Source organism: Triticum urartu, chromosome 6A (assembly GCF_056163025.1).
Source record: "Triticum urartu cultivar PI428250 chromosome 6A, HENAU_Tu73, whole genome shotgun sequence".
Lineage (NCBI taxonomy): Eukaryota > Viridiplantae > Streptophyta > Magnoliopsida > Poales > Poaceae > Triticum > Triticum urartu.
The window spans coordinates 214,509,233-214,532,985 of NC_141878.1; the positions used below are offsets into that span (position 1 = coordinate 214,509,233).

General features: G+C 51.8%; 2 protein-coding genes across 2 annotated transcripts; one reads left to right on the forward strand and one right to left on the reverse strand.

Moving 5' to 3' along the window:
* Positions 1-1,236: 1,236 nt before the first annotated feature.
* Positions 1,237-13,556, reverse strand: LOC125512465 (S-adenosyl-L-methionine-dependent methyltransferases superfamily protein). Its single transcript, XM_048677559.2, has 13 exons — positions 13,225-13,556; positions 12,604-12,662; positions 12,434-12,484; positions 5,527-5,659; positions 4,793-4,878; positions 4,478-4,576; positions 4,337-4,390; positions 3,725-3,869; positions 3,063-3,124; positions 2,755-2,842; positions 2,000-2,083; positions 1,743-1,904; positions 1,237-1,647 (listed from the first exon to the last, which is right to left on the reverse strand). Exons 1-13 carry the CDS (start codon positions 13,493-13,495, stop codon positions 1,421-1,423), a joined length of 1,521 nt encoding a protein of 506 aa, XP_048533516.1. The 5' UTR covers positions 13,496-13,556; the 3' UTR covers positions 1,237-1,420.
* LOC147964804 (uncharacterized) lies at positions 11,390-12,423 on the forward strand. Its single transcript, XM_087527599.1, has one exon. It carries the CDS (start codon positions 11,405-11,407, stop codon positions 12,245-12,247), a length of 843 nt encoding a protein of 280 aa, XP_087383725.1. The 5' UTR covers positions 11,390-11,404; the 3' UTR covers positions 12,248-12,423.
* Positions 13,557-23,753: the final 10,197 nt, after the last annotated feature.

The window sequence follows — 23,753 nt, forward strand, 5'->3', positions numbered from 1 at the left end:
CTGATGATCAGTAGTGGTGCCCAGTTGGGGTGATCGGGACCGTGTCGCATGTTGGGTTATCTTTTATTTTGGCGTCGTAGTCGGGCCATGAGTGTTTGAATGTTGTAATGCCATTTATGTACTTTGATTGACGTGGCGAGTGTAAGCCAACTATGTATCTCCCCTTTTATTATCTATATTACATGGGACGTTGTGATGATTGTCTAATTTGCGACATTGCTTTCAATGCGGTTATGTCTCTAAGTCGTGCCTCGACACGTGGGAGCTATAGCCGCATCAACGGCGTTACAAAACTGGGCCTCACGCCCCGGGCCCGCCCCCCCCCCCCCCCCCGGCCTGGGGCCTAGATCCGCCACTGCTAGTATGTTCCTAAGCAGATGGCAATTCTCTCTTTACCCGAACATTTTATTTTGCGATGTCTTCTTGTAGCACTATACGGCAACTGCCTAATGTTAGTAGGTGGCAACTTCTAAAGTTTTCAAATCATGGCAACTGTAGTAAACCAGACCATACATGGCAACTGCCTAGTGTTAGTAGGTGGCAACTCTCAAAGTTTTCAAATCATGGCAACTGTAGTAACCAGACCATACATGGCAACAACTGCAGTTGTTCAAAAAATGGCATCTGACACTTGATCTGAGATGACAATTGCAGTTGAGCAACCATGGCAAATGTAGTTGTCAGACATGGCAATTGTAGTATAGCAACATGGCAACTGCAATTAAACAGACATTAAAGAGGGTCCGGACCATGGCAACTGCGGGGATGCATGATGACTGTCACGCGGGGCGTGCGAGACCGTGAGGTAGGTGGCTAAGAGAGGTCGCGTGGGCGTTATCTATTTTGCCCACACATAAGCGTGTGAGAGGGACCGCGGGGAAAGAAAAAAGCGTGTGGGCATTACTTTTTTGCCCACACATAGGCGTGTGGGCTGGTCCTCTTAGACACCACACAAAACGTGTGACCAGATCCCTTAACGCCCACACGCATGGCAGTTATCATCGTCCAAGACAAATTGGGTCCGAACAATGTGTGAACAGTAAACAATTTTACATACCTTGATTTTGTCTTTTTTGCCGAGAGTTGCTCAGATGTCTAAATGAATTGAAATTTGATGCGGACCTCACCCATCAAATTATCTACCACCCAAAAGAAATTTGAATTTTTTTAGCATTTGTTTTGATTTTTTTGCTGAGAGGGGATGCAGATGAGCCTGGGAGCAGAAACACCGCGTCCTAATACACGTCCCTTTTTCGATGTTAATTGCTTCAAAACTGAACGTGCACAATGTGGCCTTAGTTCACAATTCTGCCTACATATCGAGAAAATGCAAAATTCAGTTACAAGTCCAACGCCGGCTTCGTTCAGCTGCCGCTACCAAAAGAAATCGCTCAAAGATCCTAGGGCAACATCAACATCTCTATATACCCCAGATGGAGCAGAGCACGTCCATCCTGGACAATCTCAAGGAGCTGAACGCCCTGAGACCTCCGCTTCGCGTTGTGCAAGCTCGTTTCCTTTTCCTTCCCAAAGCGCGACCGTCTTCGCTAGGCTCCAAAGCATCTGCGGCGGCTGCTTTCCTCACAAAAAGCGCTATGAAGAATCCCTCCAGATCATCCTCGGGGTCCGTCCGAAGCAAATGCTCGGCTGCAAACAAGGAAAGCCGTTAGGGTGTATAAATTTCATGCCAACAGAAGGTCATCCAGAAGCGTATTTGAGTTGTTCAGGGAAAGGGAACATACCTCCGTCGAAGACCGGAAGGCCACGGCGCCTCCATTGAGGGAATGGGGTAGCGAGCTCGAAACCGAGTGATGAGGCTAAAGGTAGTACAGAGCTGACGACATCCTCATTCTCTGCCTGGTGTATTGAACAGGTGCTGTAGACCAATCTCTCTACAGAGGGAACTGCAGATGTGGACGGAAGCTTTTCACTTCAGTTTCTGCGACAGTTGTCCATAGAAATGTGATCATTAAACAGACCGAGTAGAGTAGGAACTTACATGATAGAGCATGTGAGAGAGCTTTCCGCTGAAAGGCGGACAGTTTCCAGATCCTTGCGCTTGAACCTCCATCATCCTGATCATCTGCACAACAGGGTTTCTTTAGTTTAAATGTTCCAATTGGATACTGGTATGATGGTGGTGGGGTGAATCTGTTTCCCTCACTTGCATCTTTGAAAAAATGTAGACCTTAAGAAACATCCCTGACACTGGAATGCTTCACTATTTCAGGTCAAAATTGACCAAGCAAGCAAAGCCCCTGTGCCAACTACAGAACTACAGAAGGCCGGATGACCCATCAGGGTATCAGACTGCATAAGATGCTAACAGAACCATAGCCTATGTTTTTAAAGCGTCCCTAAGGCGACGCCTAGGCGACGAAGCGCTCCCCCTCCGCTTTGGAAAATCGACCGCTTTGGGTGCCTAGGCGTCCAAAGCGCCCGCCTAGGCGCCAAAGCGCCCCCCCCCCCCCCCCCCCTCCCTAAGGCGGTAAGGCGTCGCCTTAAAAACATAGACCATAGCCTTCTTATTTTGTGCAGGAAAAAAAATAGAAGTTCATTTTCATGGTTTGCGGAGAAAACTAGGATGAACTCAATGTGGCATGAACACAAATTGAATACGTGAAGATTCAATGTAGTATGAAAACTAGGATGAACTCAATGATGTATGAACACACAATGCAGATTCCAAGTTTTTATATTGAATACGAGAAGTACATATATGTTGTAAGAGCAGCCTCCATAGCATACAGTTACCTATAGAATGTGAAGGAAGCAAGTGGTCGAGTCTCTCGGTAGAGATTCCAGATCCAGAGCAAGAGGGGTCTAATAGAATAGCACGAACCTGCACAATCATCATTGTATTGAAGCACACAACACAATTAGGGTTGATTGTTCGACAAGACAAATGGAAAGCTCAAAAAATGTATGCTTGTCTGAAGTTTTCATCAATAGACTATGGGACGGAGGGAGTAGATATCATTATGGATGTCAATACCGGAAATTCAATACATGAATCTAATCTTTCTAACAATAGTAAGAATAACAACACAAGTACTACAAACCTCTGCATATGACGGATCATTGCTATCTATATTCAAAAAGTCACCAATAACTGTTTCAATATCTACAAAACTGGTTAAGAAAATCTGATCATTGTATCATGTCACAAACTTTGTAACATAGTATATGGTGAACAGGTGGATACAGTTGCAAATTGGAAGGAAAAGACTACATACAATTAAACAAAGAAATGATCACCATAGATAGTCCACATATATCACAGCGACCCCCTTGACATAATGGTTTGTGTATTACACTTTAGATAAAAATGATATCAAGGGTTGGGTCAAAGTAGCCAGAAGACAAGTGAATGCATAATCATTTCCACATACACAAAGAAGGTGCAAAGATACGCCTGATTGAAAGATGGAATGCTGTTAGTTTTGTGCCCTTGTGAATAAATGTCAAAGAAACATATGAAAGCTACCGTCACAAAACAAAAGCATTTGAAACCTCACTCGGGTTAGCAGGGGATTTGTATTTGAAGGTCAAAAGAATTCACAAGGTACTTTACTGCAGAAATTATGCGAACTTATAAACATTTTTTTCCTAGATTAAATGCAAGGTGAAAAGCATGATTTAACAGTAAAATAATGCCTAGGAAATATATAATTGCGAGATCACTAGAGCTAGAGGTAATAATAAAGCATTTAAGAAAGGATACTGTTTGCTCCAGATCTTCTGACAGTATGTTGCAATGTCTTGGCCCTCTCTTTGTTAAGTTCACAAGCAATAATACTCCCTTCTCCATTCATGAGTGCAGCAAGATGGACTGTTTTGTTCCCTGGAGCCGCACATGCATCAATAACCTAAGTTTAATGTTCAACTGGAAATTAATGATCTGACATGATACAAGTCCTAAGTATGTAAAGTGATACAAACCAGAGTGATACTTATCAACTGCTCAGAATGCAACATTCGTTCCATAATCATGAGTCATGAAGCATAGTAAATAAGCATAGACTTTTCATTTGCAAACTTTAAAAACGATATACAAATTGTTAAGTGACAAATTTCAGGATTATTATATTTTACACTGCGGGCATCCCTCAGAACTTTTCTTTCCAAGAAAACTCCGCGTCGCCACAATTTTACGTCCTAGTACTAAAGATGCAATACTAAGGTCCAGAATATTGTTGTGTAAAATCCTATCAATTAAGAAAGATGGAAATGTAATTAAAATTAAATATTTCACTTAGCTCAAATGGTTGCAACTAGCAAGACAAAAATAAATATATGCAATAAGAACTAGTGCGATTAAATACACTACACTAACCTTCCAACCCGGCTTAGGACTCAATGCAGCTGCCACCATACAACTTGCTTTTCCCTGTGCAAACAGGTTAAAGTGAGAGAGGAAATGATATTAGATAAAGTTTCTTTCAGATGCAGATGCTACAGAATCACAAGGCTTCACCTGCAAAAACACCTTTCCATCTGTGACCAATGGATGTTTATGCATATCAGTTCCAGGAGGGAGCACCAACATGTCTGGAACCATATCATCTTTATCAACCTACCAACAGGTGAATTTTGAGTACCACTAAGAATGGTAGAGCATGAAAGTGATATCTAAGTTATACCAAGAAACATTGGACAGCAGGCTTGTTACTTGGAGAAACATGCTCGATCCATAATAAGTGTCTCAGTTTTCAACTAAGGTTGAACTAACCTTAGTTCAAAACTGCGACACTTATTTTGGATCGGAGGGAGTAGAAGATAGGTGAAGTACCTTGTGCATTTTACTTAGTACTTCAATAACCGATCCTGTTGTGGTCTTGAGTGTGTTTACACGAACAAACCTGGGCTTCGGTTTGACTGCAGAAATAAAAGAATAATAAACAGCATTGCATGCACAAAATTTTTCTAGTACCACTTAATTTATGTATAATGAGGATGGCATATCACTGACATGTCAAAACTGAGCAAATGCACAGCAGCAGTTGTGGTGCACCTTCTCCAGGACACGGTTGTGATCTAATATTGAAAATTAAACTGTTTTTTCCAATAGTATGAAAATGGCTACTGTTTTATTAGTTGCTCTTTTGAAGGATACTATCTAAAATACAATTAACAGATTTCCCCAAGTTAACCAGAACTTATCAATTATCATATGGGGTCAGAAAGTACTCGACATAAAAAATGTTTAAAAGTCTCAAACCTAGCATGAAAGTCAGTGTTGAGCGTTGACACAAGAAAACAACCTCATATAATACACTGCATATGAAATAGTTGAAGTTCATAGCTGTAACACCTCACATAGATGCTGCATATGAAAAAACTCAAGTTTTCAGCTGTGACACAATCTATTATGCCGTGTACAGAGAATTATGTGATCAAATGAATGCATTTGATCTGGATGGTCAAGATCATCAGGCAGCTCAGAGATGCAGGGGCAATCATATTAGAGGAACAGTCAATGATCTACTACAAAAGGAACATGTCAGAGAGAACAGAGAAGGATACCTGTAGTTTTCTCGCTTAACAAGTCCTCAACATTACTGACTTTCCTTTTAACACATATTTTCTGAAGAGCAGTCCTAAAAGTATCTTTATGTAGCATAATATACTCCTCGACAGATCCAGAAACTGCAATTTCCTACGAATGCTACTTCATGTCAGATTTTCTTTGAATGGGAAGAAGCGGAACAACAAGACTGATCAAGCGAATGACATGGCAAACTAGTGCTTAATTCCATAACTCAAGTTTAATAACAAAGGGTAATGCAACCGCCTGGATGGCTCCGCTCCCACCCTCTAGCCCCGCCGAGCCCTCCCCTGCCTGCCGCCGACGCTCCCCGCCGGCCGCCCACCCCCTAGCCCCCCTTCCCCTCCCCCTAGCCATGGAGGCCCCAAGCGCCGCCCCTGCCGACCGCCAGGCGACCCTCTCCGGCGAGCGCGTGTCCTCTGGTGACCGCTAGCTCAGCTCGGAGAGCGAGTCCTTGGCGTGCTCCTACAGGGACGTCGCGCTCACCCCGCCGGCCCCTGCTGCGTCGCCGGCTGCGAGGGCCCCTGGCCGCGCCTCGCCGGCTGCCCGCGTGCCCGCCAGGCAACGCCTCGGCCCCCGCTCGGAGGTCCACCGCATCTCCGGTGGGTCCATGCTCGACGCTGATGGGTTCCAGCAGCCGCGGCGCAGGAACCGCCGCCACCGCCCGAGCCAGGACGGCACCACCAGCCGTTCGTCCCCTCGCCGCCGCAGCCCGTCTCTGGAGGAGGTTGCTGGGTTATGCTTTCGCTGCCTCGACCACCGCCACCGGGTGCACGACTGCACCAACGACGTCCTGCAGGCGCTACCTCACATCGGGCCACGAGTCCCGCGACTGCGACTTCCGGCGCAACGACAGCGCGCGGCCTCGCCGTGACGCCCCTGGCAGAGACGGCCCGGCCCCGGCCCCTCCTGCGCGCCACCACCCCACCAGCGCCACCTGCGCTCCCGCCGCCAGCCCCCGTTCCCCAGTCGCGCCCCGACGCGCCCGTGCGGGTCATCATGGCGCAATCCACGGAGATGGAGGAGGCTGAGCGGGTCCTTGGCCGCGCCATGGTGGCCTCCATCACCGGCAACAGGCCGCAAGTGGACGCGGCCGAGGTGGCCGAGCTGCTTTACCGCTCCCTCGAGCTCTCCGAAGGCGACTTCACCGTGCACGTACACCACCCTGAGGACTTCCTCATCCTCTTCTCCTCCCTGGACACCATGCATCGTCTCAATGACGAGCACTTCATCAGCTCGCCACGGTCCGCGCTGTCGCTGCGGCCATGGTGTAAGCTCGCGCATGCTGGCGCCAGCGGGTTTGAAAACCTCGTCGAGCTCGAGCTCCGCGGTATCCCCGCCCAAGCTTGGCACCTATCCACCGCCGAGCACATCCCTGGGGAAAGTTGCTGGATTGAGAGGCTGCATCCTCGCACGCGCTCTCGCAAGGACCTGGCCGTCTTCCGTCTGTCCGGCCGCGTGCACGACCCTGCCAACATCCGCCACGCCGCCATACTGGAGATCATCGAACTGCTACCAGCTCGCGTCCCATCGGAGGCGCCGGAGGTCAGGACGCTCACGTACCCCGTCTCCATCGCGCTCGCACGCACTGCCCCGCTCCGGGCGCCTCCTCCCGGTGTCCAGGCCAATGACGACCCCGGCCGAGGCGGCACCGGCAATGGGCATGGCCAAGGCCGGGGCCCCGATCATGGACGGGTGTGGCGCCGCGGCCGGAAGCGCAGGCGAACTGACGCAGCGCCAGGCGGCCGGGCAGACGGCATGGCCATGGACGCGCTTGCATGGCGCGCCGGCGACCGCTCGGGGCGGACCGACGGGTTTTACACAGCGACCTCCTAGCCCCGGCCGGCGACGGCGATGGCGGTGCCGCCCACTCGGCCAGCGAGAGATGGCATGCTGTCGTGGCCGGGTCAGCAGGGCCCCGCTCGTTCTCGTCATCCGTCATCGGGCCAAAAGAGGAAAAAGGGGGGAAAGAAAGGGCCCGCAGCAGCAGGCTTTGGCGGCAGATTCTACACGAGCTGTTGTCGCTTCAGATGACGTCGCAACAATGACGGTTGTGCAGACGCCAGCTGGCGAGCTCCCACTCGTCGCTGGTGCACGGGAAGGCCCTGGAATTTCAAACTCGCCCCCCCCCCCCATGATCCCGAGGACGATTCCGCGGGACCCCCCCCCCCTGCTGCGGCTGACCCAACGCCGTGTCGGGATCTTGCCCTTTTGAGCCAGGTCCCAGACTCACAACCTGTGGTGCCAGAGGCTTCAGAACTGCCAGGATCGCCTGCCGCCTTGTCGGGGCAAAGTAGCGTCTCGCCCACTCCTGTCGCACTGGCGGGCCCAGGATCCCCCGCTGACCGGTCATCGCTGCCCCTCGACCCCACTCCAGCGGTTTCGGCGGGAGGAGGCGCACCGGTTCCCGCCCCACCAGCTACCGCGCACGCGCCCAAGGCCGCTTCCAAAGCTAGGGCCCCCCTCATCATCTGCCTGCTGCTGGGCCAAATGGGGCTGGGCCGCCCGCTGCTGAGCCCACATCTCCAACAACGCTGGCCCTTGTGGCTGCTGCCGGACCACCCGCCACTCGATCTCCGGAGGCTGGGGCCCAGAGCCCAATCTCCATACTATAGCGACCTCGAGGTTTCTTCACGCCCGCGCCCAACGCTGATCGCCGCTCGCATGTCCCTGGACCCCGTTCTCCGGCATCAGGACGGTTTGCATCGCCGCCAATCACGATGCGTCGATCACGCAGCCGTGCGACCACGCAGCAGGCTTGGACGCTCGGCGAGTTTCTGGCCGCGGCCACAAAGCACATCAGCGCGTCGCTACTGACTCCCGGGAAGCGGCCACGTCGTCCCCTCAACTTCGCCCCACGGCGAGGCCGTTCCGCAGCTGCTACCACGCCTGCGGTGGCGCCGCCGACGGCAGAACGGAGGGCCCATGTGCAGATCCTACGCACCCTGGGGATTTTAGGCACCAACCAGAAGATCACGGCCATTGAGATGAAAGCCTACGACGACATGTTCACGGCGCCAATCCCCCTGTCTGTGCTCGAGGCCATCGCCGCCCTGGTCGACCGGGAGATCCCAGCGTGCATCGCCTCCCCCGCACGTGAGGCCGTGGCCAATGAGTGCTAGGCCCGCCGGCAGATCCATCGTCGACCGCTTGTTCATGGATCACGGACTCAAGATTGCAGTTTGGAATGTCCGCGGCCTCAACTCGCGCGCCCGACGTAGTGCCATTCGCTCTATGTTGGGCACTACCAGCGCCTCCATTGTATGCTTGCAAGAAACTAAGATGGCTTTGATCTACTCGCCCATCGTGCTAGACATCCTCGGCTCCAAGTTTGACGACTACACTTACCTCCCGGCCGATGGCACACAAGGTGGCATCCTCCTCGCCTAGAAGAGCAGGGTTGTCTCGATCTCTGACCCCCTGCTCACGCAGAACGCACTCACGGCTAGGGTGTCCGTGGCCTCCAGGACGCCGTGGTGGTTGACGACGGTCTACGGACCCCAAGATGACGCTGATAAGATCATGTTCCTCCAGGAAATATGTGACATACGCGCGGCATGCCCCGGCGCGTGGATGCTTTGTGGCGATTTCAACCTCATATACCGGGACGAAGACAAAAACATGGGTGGCCTGCATCGGCGCATGATGGGAAGATTTCGCCACTCCATCAACGATCTCGCCTTAAAGGAGATATATCTCAACGGGCGTCGCTTCAGGTGGTCAAACGAGCAATCGCCGCCAACGCTGGTGCACTTGGACCGCGTTCTTTGCACCTCGGATTGGAAAGACGCGCACGGCGAATGTCACCTCCGATGCCTCGCTTCGGTCATGTCGGACCACTGCCCGTTGCTGCTGGATTGCTCCCCCATGCTGACGGCCCACAAGCGCTTCCACTTCGAGGACTACTAGCTCCGGTTGGACGGCTTCCACGACACCGTTGCCGTGGCTTGGAGCTCGGTGCATGACGACGACCCCTTCCGGCGGCTGGTCAAACGCCTCCAAGCCACCGCTCGCCGCCTTTCGAGTTGGAGTGCTAAGTCCACAGGCAACATCCGGGAAAAGCTTGCCATATTCCGCGAGTTGATCTTGCGCTTCGACAAGGCGCGTGAGGACCGTGTGCTCTCGTCACCGGAGTGGCTACACAAGCAGCTCAAGCTCGCCTACCTCGGCATGGCTTCCATGGAGCACACGATCGCTAGACAGCGAGCCCGCATCGCGACTCTCAAGGACGGCGACGCCAACACGAGCTTCTTCCACCGGCAATGCTCCTACCAACGGCAGAAGAATCGCGTGTACAGCCTTGTCGTGAACAGGCAGGTGCTCACGGACCACGAGGAGATGGCCAACGCAGCATTCATGCACTTCGATGGCTTGCTGGGCACCGCCATCGACCGGGAGCGCACCCTGGATCTTTCCCGGCTTACCGCCCCTAGTGACCTCGCATGCCTCGACGCGCCCTTCAGCCAGGAGATATGGGAGGTTGGTCAAACGAATGCCGGCGCGCAAAGCACCCGGACCGGACGGCTTCACCGCGGAGTTCCTGCGCGCCTGCTGGAGCATCATTCGCCAAGACATCTGGGATGTTTTCGAGCTGCTATACACTCTGCATGGGCGCGGGTTCAACAAACTCAACCAAGCGCTGCTGACCTTGCTGCCCAAACGCGCGGATGCCCACAAGCTCGCTGACTATCGACCGATCTATCTGATCCACATAGTGGCCAAGATCTTCGCAAAGGTCCTATCATTGCACCTCGCTCCCAAGCTCGACACCCTTGTCAGCCGCAACCAAAATGCGTTCATCGCCGGACGTAGCCTCCACGACAACTTCACTCTGGTCCGGCAATCCCTCAAGATGCTGCATCAACTTGGCGCGCCCAGGATCATGCTCAAACTCGACCTCACACGTGCCTTCCGACTCCATCTCCTGGCCCTTCCTCTTTGAGGTACTGCGCCAGTATGGGTTCGGGGACCGATTCAGAGAGTGGTTGGCCATCCTGCTGTCCACGGCGAGCACTCGTGTCATGCTCAATGGAGTTCTCGGGCCACCGATCTAGCATCGCCGCGGACTGAGGCAAGGCGACTCTACCTCCCCGCAACTCTTCGTGCTCGCAGTGGACACACTTGGGAGGCTGATGCGTCGCGCCCTTCAGACAGGCATCCTCCAGCAACTACATCCCCGGCATGCCATCCCGGCGATCTCTCTCTACGCCACCGACGTGATGCTCTTCCGCCACGCCACCTCCGAGGAGATTTCCGTTGTCAAAGGCATCCTGGACGTGTTCGGTATGGCGTCTGGGCTCCGGGTAAACTACACCAAGAGCTCTGCCATGGTCATACACGTCGATGATTCTGCTGCGGGGCTGCTAGAGGGTGCCCCGTCGTGACCCTGCCGGTCACCTATCTGGGCATCCCGCTCACCACCCGCCGCCCCTCTGCGGCCCAGCTGCAACCCCTCGTCGACGCAGTGGCGGGCCGGCTCCCTTCCTGGAAGGCTTGGCTGATGAACAAGGCCGGACGGTTGGCGCTCGTCAAGTCGGTGCCCAGCGCGATACCGATTCATCAAATGCTCGCGCTCGCGCCCCAAAAAAGACCTTGAAGCAACTCGAGAAGATTCAGCATGGGTTTCTTTGGGCCGGCCGCGCGGATGCCCGCGGTGGACATTGCCACGTGAACCGGCGCCGAGTCTGCCGCCCGCTCGAATATGGCGGCCTCGGCGTCCGAGACCTTGAGCGCACTGGGCTATCGCTACGGCTACGTTGGCTATGGCTTGCGCGCACGGACACCAATCGAGCATGGTAGGGGCTGGACCTGCAATTTACTTCGGAGGAGTGCGTGCTCTTTTACGCTTCCACAACCATGGCCATCGGGGACGGCATGACCGCCCTTTTTTTGGAGGACCGCTGGCTCGGCGGCCAATCCGTCCGCGAGCTCGCGCCAATGCTCTATCAGTGCATCCCCAAGAGTCGCCGGAAGTCCAGAACGGTGGCGGAGGCCATGGCCGGTAATCGCTGGGCGCGCGACATCCATGGTCTGCTTGGCCTGCCCGAGATTGGACAGTACCTGAAGCTCTGGCACTTGGTGCAGCATGTCGAGCTGTCCAATGAGCCAAACAAGCTGCTCTGGAGCTGGACCGCCAATGGTGCATACACGGCCCAGTCTTGCTACCGGGCAACCTTCCAGGGAGCGACGAGCTGCCACTCCTGGAAGCTCATTTGGAGGAGCTGGGCACCGCCTAAGGTGAAGTTTTTCCATTGGCTGGCATGCCAAGATCGCTGCTGGACCGCGGAGCGGCTCGCACGCCGTGGCCTGCAGCACCACCCGAGATGCCTTCTGTGTAACCAAGAACCGGAAACGATCAGACACTTGATGCTCACATGCCCATTCACTAGGCAGACATGGCATGAGGTCCTATCTTGGCTACGTTTGCCAACGCCGACGCTCGAGCACGACGACTCGCTCATGGACTGGTGGCTGCGTGTGAAGAAGACCACACCGCCAACGCTACACAAGGCGCTGAAATCCGTGGCGCTTTTGGTGCCGTGGATGCTTTGGAAGCATAGGAACGCGTGCGTTTTTTACCATGTTAGCCCATCGCTCAATGAGTTAGTTGACAGGATCAAGGACGAGGCCCGATGTTGGGCAAAGGCCGGGGCTCAAGGGCTCAGGGTCGTTTTGCCATCATCCTGGGATGTCCACTGAGCCCCTGCCGGCTGTGTAAACCTGCCTCTTAGGAGGATGTAAATTCCCTTCCTTTCCAATGCAATGAAACGCAAAGGCCATTTGCGTTTTCTCGAAAAGAAAAAAAAACTGTTTTACAGCGACAAGGTTAGAACTTAACAATTAGAAGGTTAGACACTGATCCAAAGAACCTAGTAACTGACAAACCTGACCGAAGAGGATGTCGTAGGCCGTCACATAAACTAATTCCTCTTGTTTCTGCAAGAAAAATGGAAGACACTTAAGGGCCATGAAACTTATCAACACAAGACTGGTATAAACAGTGTATAGCAAGAAGGGAATCAATTAATTCATAAAATTTAGTTCAGATGGCTGACCTTCCATTTGCTGCTGAATACTCCACTTGATGCTAAAACCTCCTTAAGAATTGGAAGATCTGATTAAAGGAAACAAAGAAATTATGAGGGAGAAGTCAATGCAGGAACATACAAACTGAGAGTTAAAGCACAACGGGAAAAGCATAACTGCAGAGAACTTGTGTTTGCTTAGTTCAACAAGCACCACATATGGTTTTATTTCCTGCCTTCCTGGTCGTCAACTATGTACATTCTCATCGGATGGACTAACATACTGATCGAATATGTACATTTCCTTAAGGTTAGTTGTTTTATAATTAGAGTTCGCGGAGCATCATTCTCCGGAAGTTTGAGTTAGGCAGAAATCCACTCTGTTAACATTGGCATATTTATTCATTCTATAGATCGTGCTTGGACGAAAAGGATTATGTCACAGGTAGTAAAGACATTAAAGTATCTTCAACCAGGGCATTAAATAGAAGTTGATGCGCACATTTAGCAGCATATATCTCCATAGCGGCATTCTATCGGACGCATTGGATATCATAGCGAGAATGCAGCAACGAGGCTCTTGACTGGCATTACATCGAACACCTTGCACGCGAGCGCGCAAAAAGGCAGCCGGTTGGAGCTGGGGCTTACACTTGAGGGTCTGGCAGACGAGGGCGAAGGTGGCACGCTTGTTGCGTACGGAGGGGGAGAAGACGAGGGACTTGATGGATCCCCCGGAGCGCTTGGAGGCGTCCCCGCGTAGCACGCGCCGGAGCACCGTGGCCGCCTCGCGCCGCGCGAAGAAGGCCGCTCGCTCCCCACCGTCGCGGCTAGCCATCCGCCGCCCCGGCTGGCGTGGCGGCGGCCGGCTCTGCCCGGCCTTCGCGGGAGCGTGGCTACGATTCTTGAGCGGCGGCGGCATGGCTGCCGAGTTGCGGGTTCTGGGTTTTAGGTAACGGTAAGCGTCTGAAAAGAATTGCGATTGCTGGGTTTTATGGTGCGCGGCCAAAATAAGTCAGGTTTAGAAAAGGGGAATAAATATCAAAATGCTCACTTCTAATCTAAAAGGAGTACAGTTCATGAATACATTCCTGAATTATTATTTTTTGGAGTTTCAAACACTATTCAGTACTTCATTCATTTGTTTTTATTTACTTCGCACATTAATTTTGGGTGTGCTACGCGTCGGCCGGGTGATGTTTATATGCCTCCTTCGTAGCCGTTGGATGGCGAGTTCGACAGCCGTCCAATCTTCTCCGCGTGAGTGTGCACCAGCCTTTGCAACAAGGCCCATGTTGCACCCGGCACATTACAGCACGAGACTTGTTGCGCTCCCGCTGAACCATTTTTTCTTTGAATCAAGGCATGTGAGAAACAAGACCCTTGTTGTAGAAACGACGTTGTTGCCCCCTTTGCAACAAACATAGTGTTGCGCTCGGCCCTCTGCAACAAGAGGCTTGTTGCAGAAAACTAAATCCCCTTTGTCATTCGCCGCCCAATTTGCAACAGTGTCGTTGTTGCAGAAACTCGTCTCTGACCTCTTGATAGACGTGACGATGGTGCTGGAGGCCGGGACATGGAGGCCCAAAGAAGGATGCAAACATTGTTGGTGGTCGGCCTGGAACATGTAGGTCGCCGGCGTGGGGCTGGTAGGGGTGGTGTGACTGCCATCGGGCGTGAAGGAGGGTGGTTGAGGTCGCGCTGAGGCGGAGGCCTTGATTCGTCGTGGGCCGCCAGGAAGGTGCCAACGGCCAACGTGATTGTGGTGTGTTAATCCGTTGAAGAAAGAAGGAAGAAGAAAAAGATGAAGAAAATAAGTGGCTCACATTTGTTGTGTACGAGATAAGGTAAAGGAAGGGACTCATGAGGGACCCTGGCACGCGTACGAGGGTGGTTGCGTGATGAGCGTGTGCTACTTGTGAGCTGCGTTAGGATTTTCTCCGAAGAGGAAGGCAATATAGTAGCTGATAAGTATTTCCCTCAGCAAGAACCAAGGTTTATCGAACCAATAGAAGAATCATTCAACCCTAGTGAACAGCACCTGCACACACAAAAACAAATATTTGCACCCAAGCGGGCAAGAGGGTTGTCAATCCCCTTAAACTCGTTACTTGCAAGGACTAAATCCTGTAGTGGTGTGACTTGGTAGCACCATTCTCTCGAGTCCGTCCAGGGTGACGGTTCCGTAACTTGCGTTGTGGCGATCAGGAGGCGACCCGATCGGCCTGGGGTTTCCAGCGCTCGCCTGGTCGCCGCCACCATTGTCACCACCAAGATCTCGTGTGTTCTCCCTTCTCTAGGAGTGCGGCGCACTGGATCATCCCGTCCCAACACTCAGCCTTTCGTGGGTTTCTAGGGCTCACGATCGTACACACACTGTAACCTAGACTGGTAGGTGGCGTGAGGGGAGTAGAAGGGGAGATGGAGGACGTGCAGGGATTGATGAGAGGTCTCAGGCTTACTGCGGCGGAGAAGAAGGGGTTGAGGATGGCGGAGATGGAGCTGGAGAAGGTGTTCGATTGGGCGGAGGAGGAACCACAAGCGATAGGGAAGCTGTTCTCGGAGAAGCTTGCGCACGCACACGTTGTCGGCAATACGCCGGGGAAGATCTAGTGTCCCATTAAGGGGGTAGGATGCAAGGAGATTGAGGAGAATGTGTTCCTGTTCATGTTCCAGCAACATGCAAGGTGGAGGAGGGCGCTGGAGGACGGACCATGGTGGTTTGATAAGGAGTTGTTGGTCATGGAGGACTTTGACCGGACAAAAACGGTGGACGAGTATGATTTCAACCGGATCCCTATCTGGGTCAGGGTTTTGGGGGTGCCACTCAGATCCATGAACAGGAAGATGGGGGAACTGATTGGGAAGGACTTTGATGAGCTGTTGGGTGTGGATGTTGGGCATGATGGAAGGGCAATGGGCAAGTACTTGCGAATCAAAGTCAAGCTGAACATACAAGAGCCCCTGATGCGTGGTTTTTTGCTAGACAGGGAGAAACAGAAAGGGGATGAAGATGTAGTAATGGAGGACACGGCAAACAGCAAGTGGAAGAAGAAGTTACTATGGTGCAAGTTTGCTTATGAACATCTGCCGGATTTCTGCTATACCTGCATAATTATTGGACATGTGGAAAACGAATGCATGTCTAAACCCTTGAGAGGGGAAGCACCGCAGTTTGGGCCATGGTTAAGGGTGGAAGACACTGGTAGAAGGACTGACGAGGGAGGGAGAGGTAGATGGCCGGCTGGGAGGGACGGTGCTGGGAGTGGGAGTAGAAGCTGGAGTGGAGGGAGAGGGGTAGTGCAAATTCTAACGCGGGTGATAGAAGGAGGTACAGGCTGAGCAGGGGCGGAGGCTCTAGAGGAAGTGATGCGCCATCATGGCGGAAAGAAGCACAAGCATCAAAAAGCCTGGGCTCGAAGGAGTTGGATGATGGCAAGGAGGTCACTAGTCCATTGAAGAAGAGTACAAATGGGGGCGCAAAAGATATTGAACCAGCAGGTACAGTCCAGAGGAAGTTAGACCTTAATCCGGGAGAAAAGGATAGCCTTACGTACATGAGGGGAGAGAGGGGCAAGCTTGTAGACGTGTTGATCCACATGGTAGGTGATGAGAAGGGTGAAAAGGGAACGAGGAGGGTGACTAGTGGGGAAGGCAAAGAGAAGGGACCCAGCAACAAACAGAAGGAGAAAGCCACAAAGGAGTTGACTGTGAAGAAGTACAAGAGGAAGCCGAGGGCAGCGACAAACACGGACAATGTGCCTCCTACAAATATGCAGACAGTAGGCAAGAGGTTGAGTGAGCAAATGGACATTGATGTGCTTGTGCCAGCGAAGAAAGGACACTTCAAAGGGGAGGTGGAGCGGGATGGAGAAGAGGAGATTACTGTGGAGGAAGGGCCAAAATCGAAGAAGGAGGAGGATAACAGGAGTGCTGAACACAACACTATCATATCGGCCGGGCTGCAGGATCAGCCCCGCTGGGAGCAGTGAAAATTATTAGCTGGAACTGTCGGGGACTCGGGAATGGCCCGACAGTTTGCTCTCTTCTCGTATTGGGAAGAATGGAGGATCTCGACATTTTATTTCTATGTGAAACAAGGCTGACAGAGAAAGAACTTGATAGATTCAGGTGGTTGCTTGGGTTAACTAATATGGTGGCATAGAAGGCGGAAGGGAGGAGTAGGGGGTGGTGCTGTTTTGGAGGCGGGGGTGTCATGGTTCTAAGACTGACAATAGAATGGGAGGTAGGTGGGAGGAGGCAAGATCCCAGCTATGATGAAGTTCTATACACAAGATTAATGAGTTCAGGCCCTTCACGATGGAAGTAATAGCCCTACGTCTCGGTGCCCGGAGGCGGTCGACTGGATTATATGTGTGTGGTGTTACAGGGGGTGCGAACCCTTGTCCCTGAGGAGGGGGTGGCTTATATAGAGTTCGCCAGACCCCTCCCGCCCTCAGTTACAAAGGGTTTAAGGTACATAAAGATGGGGCGTTTCTGATAACGCTAGTAATAAAGTGACATAAATGACCATTAAGTCTACAGAGTAAACACCCGACCGTTGCTTTTCAGAGTGGCTTTCGATCTTCTGTTTGTCGAGTGATCATTGCTATGGTCGAGTGACATAGATTCTTCCGAGTGGAATGTTTCTGGTCGAGTGGATGATGGTATCCCTTGAATGCTTCTGACTTTAGGGTGATGTCCTAGGGGAGGGTGTCTAGGTCAGGCCTATGACCCTACCTTAGGTACATAGCTTCATCATTAGTCCCTGAATGGTTCAGGGTTCGAGTAGAGAAGGAGTTAAAAATACTTCTGACTCAATTTTTATGCTTTAGAAGTGTCCTGTTAGGATCATTGAACAACACGATGGCTTCAACTTCTTTTTCAGTCGCCTTGATCCATTCTTAATTTGTCGAATGAACTTTTGCGGATAAGTTCCGAGTGTTGATATGAAAGAAATCTTTAGTCTGACAGGTTGCTCTGCAGTTCTCGGATCTTACGGGATTCGAAATTTTGGGAAGCGCGCGGGACGGAGGAGGCCGCAGTAATTGGGATGGATTAGGCAGGGGCGCCTCGATCATCGCGCCGCCTTTTTCGCCACGTACCGAGCGGGTGACGGTTGCGGGATTTGACACGATTGCCCAGGCCCAGTCGTCAGTCACTCGGAAATGACTCCATATAAGACGTCGGGCTGGGGGATTTTGCACAGTGCGCGTCAGATTCTCCTTCTTCCTCCTCTATTCCTCCACTGCTCCCGTCTCCACTCTCGGCGCCGCCGCCCACCTTGAGCCCATTCCGCCGTAATGGGGAAGGACAAGACCGCCGCCCTGGAGCGTGCGAAGAAAGCGACGGCGAAGGCGAAGGGGAAGAAGACGAACCGGGGCGGGTCATCGTCGAGATCTTCTCTACCGCGCGGCTGGATCTAGGGCGACTGGATCCGGTCGAACATTGTGAAGGAGGACATGGAGGATCTGGTGGACGGAGGACTGATTTCCCATGAGTCTTGGCGGCTTCCGGGGGACAAGACTGAGCCGCAGCCACAAGAGGGTGAGTGCGTCTTTCTTGCCACCCATGTCGACCGCATATTTAACTTGCCTCCCCATCCTTTCTTCCGAGGGTTTCTGAATTTCTTCGGGGCTCAACTTCATCACTTCTCCCCCAACACTATCACATATCTAGCTGCCTATGTGTCCATGTGCGAGAATTTTCTGGGATGTCGACCACATTGGGGTCTGTTCAAACACATTTTCACCTGCCGCTCCCAGTCGGCAAAGAAAGACAATCCGAGTGATGAGAGGACACATGTGATTCAGATGTTTGTGGGTTAGGGATCCAGATGAGAAACAAAAGCACTTTCCCCGCTATGATTCTTCCCGATTCCGTCAGGGGGTGGCAGTCGACCTGGTTCTACTGTAAGGATGAACCGACTCCTCGTCAGTTGACTGGCCTCCCTCCGTATTCCACTGACCGAGTAGAGAAGCCTTCTTCGTTGAGAGTGACTCCAGAGGAGAAGGAGGAGGTTGCTATGTTGGTCGAGTGAGTGGTACAACTTGTCCGTGATGGCGTGACAGGTATGGATTTGCTAGAAGCTTTCCTGAGTCGACGCATTCAACCGCTCCAAGCTCGTGACCACCCAATGTGGTTGTACTCGGGCATTGAGGACACCACTGGGATCCATCCGGAAGCAGTCAGTGCAGAGACGGTGGAGCTGTGGCTGCAAGGCATCACTGGGAATAAGGACAACCCCAGGGGGTCTAGAAGGGTTCTCCCACTCGACAACACCACTGAGCCAGACAAGGTTTGATTCTTTCCTTCTGAGTATATTTTGCTCTGACATGCATTAGCTTTGGAGATTGACGAATATCCATTTGACTCTATCCTTTGCATACCTTCAATGAACTGTACTCGATGCCCAACGGAGAACAAGAACAAGAGGGAGAGGTGAGTGGGGGCGATAGCGGTGACTGGCACTCGGACAGAGATGGAGACAAGGAGAGTGAAGACTCAAGCAGTGGCGAGGCCGCCTCGCACAGAGAGGCGCTCCAAGCAAAGGCAGGACCCAGCAAGCGTTCGGGGCAAAATGACTCCTCCGACTGGTCAGCCCTTAAAGCGCACTCAGACAACTTCCCCTGTGCCGACTGAGAAGGCTCCAAAGCAGCAAAAAGTTGCAGAACCAAAGCCTCGGAAGACCCTGCCCAAGATCAAGATCACCGTCCCCGTCGCTTCTACGTAAGTGTCTTGCCCCCACTTTTCGATCAAGGACTTGTGATGTCGACTCTGTTTCTCATTTGTCCAAGTGAATCTTGAAACTTATAGAGCTTCTACTTCTAGGACTTCTGCTTACAGGGATGGTGATGAGGATGTAGAAGACACGGTCACTTCTAACCCGGGTATGACTTTTGCAAACTTGTCTTTGCTTTCTCAGCCATTTTGTTGACCGACTGAATTCTGACGACTAATTCTTTCTGCAGCTCCTCCCCATGTCATTGATCCTCCAGATGACGACGAGGATGTGCCTCTGAGGCCCAGGAGGAATAAGAAGGCATCAACTGGCAAGACGTCCCAATCGGCGTCGGTGGCGGAGCCAGTGATTCAACAGCCTGAAGATGTGACTCGGGCTTTTGTTACTTTTGTTGCTCCAGTATCAATTCAACGCCCCACATCATCGACTGCACCTGTGCTTGTTTCAACTATCCAGCCCCATGCCCCGAAACTTCAAGCTGCCGCGACTGAACCGTCAACCCCGTTCTTCACTACTCATCACGTTCTAGAAGACCAGGCAGGCGCCGCTGCAGAAGCCATACGCCAAGCTGGCATAATGATGGAGCGGGTGAAGGTGGTGCATGAAAACATTCAGGCTGCTTATGACGCCATCGCGGCCCTTCGAGCCAATGTCCAGGTAAGTTGGTTTCCGACTGAACTCTTATCTTGTTGCTTGTTCTGTTAGGATATGCTAACTGAAAACTTTTATTTGTGCATCCTCTTGTTAGTCTGCACTTCGCATCTGCACACCCACTGGGTGTTTGAATTTATGCCGAGTAACTTTCCCAGTTGAGTCAACTAGGTTGTGTCGATTGTAGTTCTGCGTTAGTGGGGGCACGCATAGTGCACCCACTGGGTGTAGTCCCCGAGGCCACCGTCGAATGTGTGATTCGGCGGAGGTCTTGATAAGAAATGTCTTTATTGTTTCATTCTTACACTTGGTCTGGACGGACCATGTCGAGTGGAATCCAAACCAGTGGGGGCACGCTAAGTGCACCCACTGGGTGTAGTCCCCGAGACCACAGTCAACTGCGGGCAGTCGGTTGGGGTCTGAGAATGTCTTTTGTTGACTTCGAAAAATAACTTCGGTCTTCTCTTTTTTTACTCTTCCACTCGGTCTGGTCGGACCATGTCGAGTGGAACCCGAACCAGTGGGGGCACGCTAAGTGCACCCATTGGGTGTTGTCCCTGAGACTACTGTAGAATGTTTTGATTCTGCGGTAGTCTTAGAGCTCTATTCACTCGGAAGCGACTGGTCTTTGATCTTGTTTACTGATGTATCTTTTGCTAACTTCAGAAATCCTGTGAGCTTATCTCCAAATTTTCCAAATTCGAGGAGAAGCAGAGACAACTCAATCTCGACTTGGAGCTGGCTAAGCAGAACTTGCGGAAGGCTAAAGATAAAACAACTGGTATGGAAGGTAATCAACTGGTCGATTGTTTATCTTGGCCGACCCACAAGTCATCTCCTCGTTCTTCTGTCTGACCCAAGTGCATATCTTTCAGAGAGAATGAAGCATGCTCTGGCGAAAAAGGACCTCGATCTTGCTGCTGCACAAAAGGAGGCTCGGGAGAAGACTACGCTTGCTGACAAGAAGCTGGCTTCAGTTGGTGCGTTGGAGGAAGAAAACACCAAGTTGAAGACGTCCCTTAACGAGTCCAACCGAGAAGTGACTCGTCTGAAGAAAGACAAGGTGGCTTTGAACGAGAAGATTGAAAGCATTTCTCGTAAGAGAAATTACCTGGAAGCTTATCTGGAAGCACTCGCTAAGAAGCTCTTCCTTATGCTCGAAGGTATTTTCCTTCGTCCGACTGTTTAGCTGTTGTCGATTCACTAGGCATTCGTCGACTCATTATTTCTTTGTGTTTGTAGAATTCTGCCAAAACTTTGAAGAAGAGACTGTACGGGTCGAGACAGGTCTGGACCCCGTCCTTTCCCCTGTCGGTGATGACGCTGCTATGAACGTGCTCTGACTGGAATTCCGTGTTGCCAGTGTTACGAGTTATCTTGCTCGCCTAAAGGTGGCGGTGTCGCGCATCGATACAGCACTCTAGCCAAGGGCGATGCTTCAAAATGACCCTGAGTCCCTAATGACTCGACTCAATGAGGTCCCTGGTCGAGTGCAGGAATGGAAGAAGTCTTCTGCCCGATGTGGTGCTGACGTGGCTCTGTTGCTGGTTCGTGTCCACTGCAAGGAAGCCCGAGAAGAGAAGCTGGCAGCGATCAAGGTTGCCAATACCAAAAGGCATGACTTCCAATCCTTCATGGAAACCTTCATTGCTGCTGCCACTCGGATTGCTGACGGAATTGATCTAGACGAGTTCGTCGAGCCTGCAAGCCCTCCTCCTGCGGAGTGAACAAACTTTATGCCTCGCCTTAAATTTGCCTCGGAATGCCGAGTGATTTTGTAACCGTTAAACTCCTTCGGGCCTGATGCCTGAGTACTTTAATCCATGTTCTGGAACCTTAGGATTTTATCTAAACTTTGGTTGCTTTTGAATATTTCGACTCTTTGCGTAGAACTTGTTTCTTGCAGTTTGAGTTGCTATTGACTTTGTGATGCGGCTCAGTCAAGTGAATCATGGGCAAAGGTACTTGGTGTTGCCCACAACCTGCACCTCGTCGTCCTTGCGGATCGAGATGGAGCAGACGTTGTATTTGCGTCGAAGCTCTGAGGACAGGTCGTGGTCAACCTGGACCCCGCCACCCTTACGGATAAGGATGGAGCGGACGTTGAATTTGTGTCGAAGCTCTGAGGACAGATCGTGGTCGACCTGCGCCTTGTCGCCCTTACGGGTAAGGAGGGAGCGGATGCTGTATTTGTGTCGAAGCTCCGAGGACAAATCGTGGTCGACCTGCACCTCGCCGCCTTTACGGGTAAGGATGGAGCGAGTCTTAAAGCTTAGGCGAGTACTAGACTGCAGCTAAGCCCCCGAGTGGGAGGGTTACTCACCACTCAGTAGGATTTTTTATACTTAGGCGAGTACTGGACTGTAGCTAAGCCTCCGAGTGGGAGGGTTGCTCACCACTCAGTAGGATTTTTTAAACTTAGGCGAGTACTAGACTGCAGCTAAGCCCCCGAGTGGGAGGGTTGCTCACCACCCGGTAGGATTTTTTCAACTTAGGCGAGTACTTCACTGCAGCTAAGCCCCCGAGTGGGAGGGTTTCTCACCACTCGGTAGGATTTTTTAAACTTAGGCAAGTACTGGAATGCAGCTAAGCCCCCGAGTGAGAGGGTTGCTCTCCACTTGGTAGGATTTTCTATACTTAGGCGAGTACTAGACTGCAACTAAGCCCCCGAGTGAGAGGGTTGCTCTCCACTTGGTAGGATTTTCTATACTTAGGCGAGTACTGGAATGCAGCTAAGCCTCTGAGTGGGAGGGTTGCTCACCACTCGGTAGGATTTTCTATACTTAGGCGAGTACTGGACTGCAGCTAAGCCTCCGAGTGAGAGACTTGCTCACCACTCGGTAGGATTTTTTTTAAACTTAGGCGAGTACTGAACTGCAGCTAAGCCCCCGAGTGGGAGGGTAACTCACCACTCGGTAGGATTTTTTAAACTTAGGCGAGTACTGGACTGCAGCTAAGCCCTCGAGTGGGAGGGTTGCTCACCACTCGGTAGGATTTTTTAAACTTAGGCGAGTACTGGACTGTAGCTAAGCCCCCGAGTGAGAGGATTGCTCTCCACTTGGTAGGATTTTCTATACTTAGACAAATACTGGACTGTAGCTAAGCCTCTGAGTGGGAGGGTTGCTCACCACTCGATAGGATTTTCTATACTTAGGCGAGTATTTGACTGCAACTAAGCCTCCGAGTGAGAGACTTGCTCACCACTTGGTAGGATTTTTTTAAACTTAGGCGAGTACTGAACTGCAACTAAGCCCCCGAGTGGGAGAGTTGCTCACCACTCGGTAGGATTTTTTATACTTAGGCGAGTACTGGACTGCAGCTAGGCCTCCGAGTGAGAGAGGTGCGCACCACTCGGTAGGATTTTCTATACTTAGGCGAGTACTGGACTGTAGCTAAGCCTCCGAGTGAGAGGGTTGCTCACCACTCGGTAGGATTTTTTTAAACTTAGGCGAGCACTGGACTACAGCTAAGCCCCTGAGTGAGAGACTTGCTCACCACTCAGTAGGATTTTTTAAAACTTAGGCGAAACGGATTTGCAGCTAAGCCCCCGAGTGAGAGACTTTCTCACCACTCGGTAGGATTTTATTTTTTAGAACTTAGGCGAAGCGGATTCGCAGCTAAGACACCCACTGGGGGATTTAAAACACTTAAAAAAGAACAACAATCATCTATGAAACTGTGTCTTTGATAATCGAACTAGAATGTATTTCTTATTACATCTCAACAATCTGAATGCTTAGGTATAAAAGGGGCGGAGCAGCTCCGCATTCCAAGCGCGTGGCTCGTA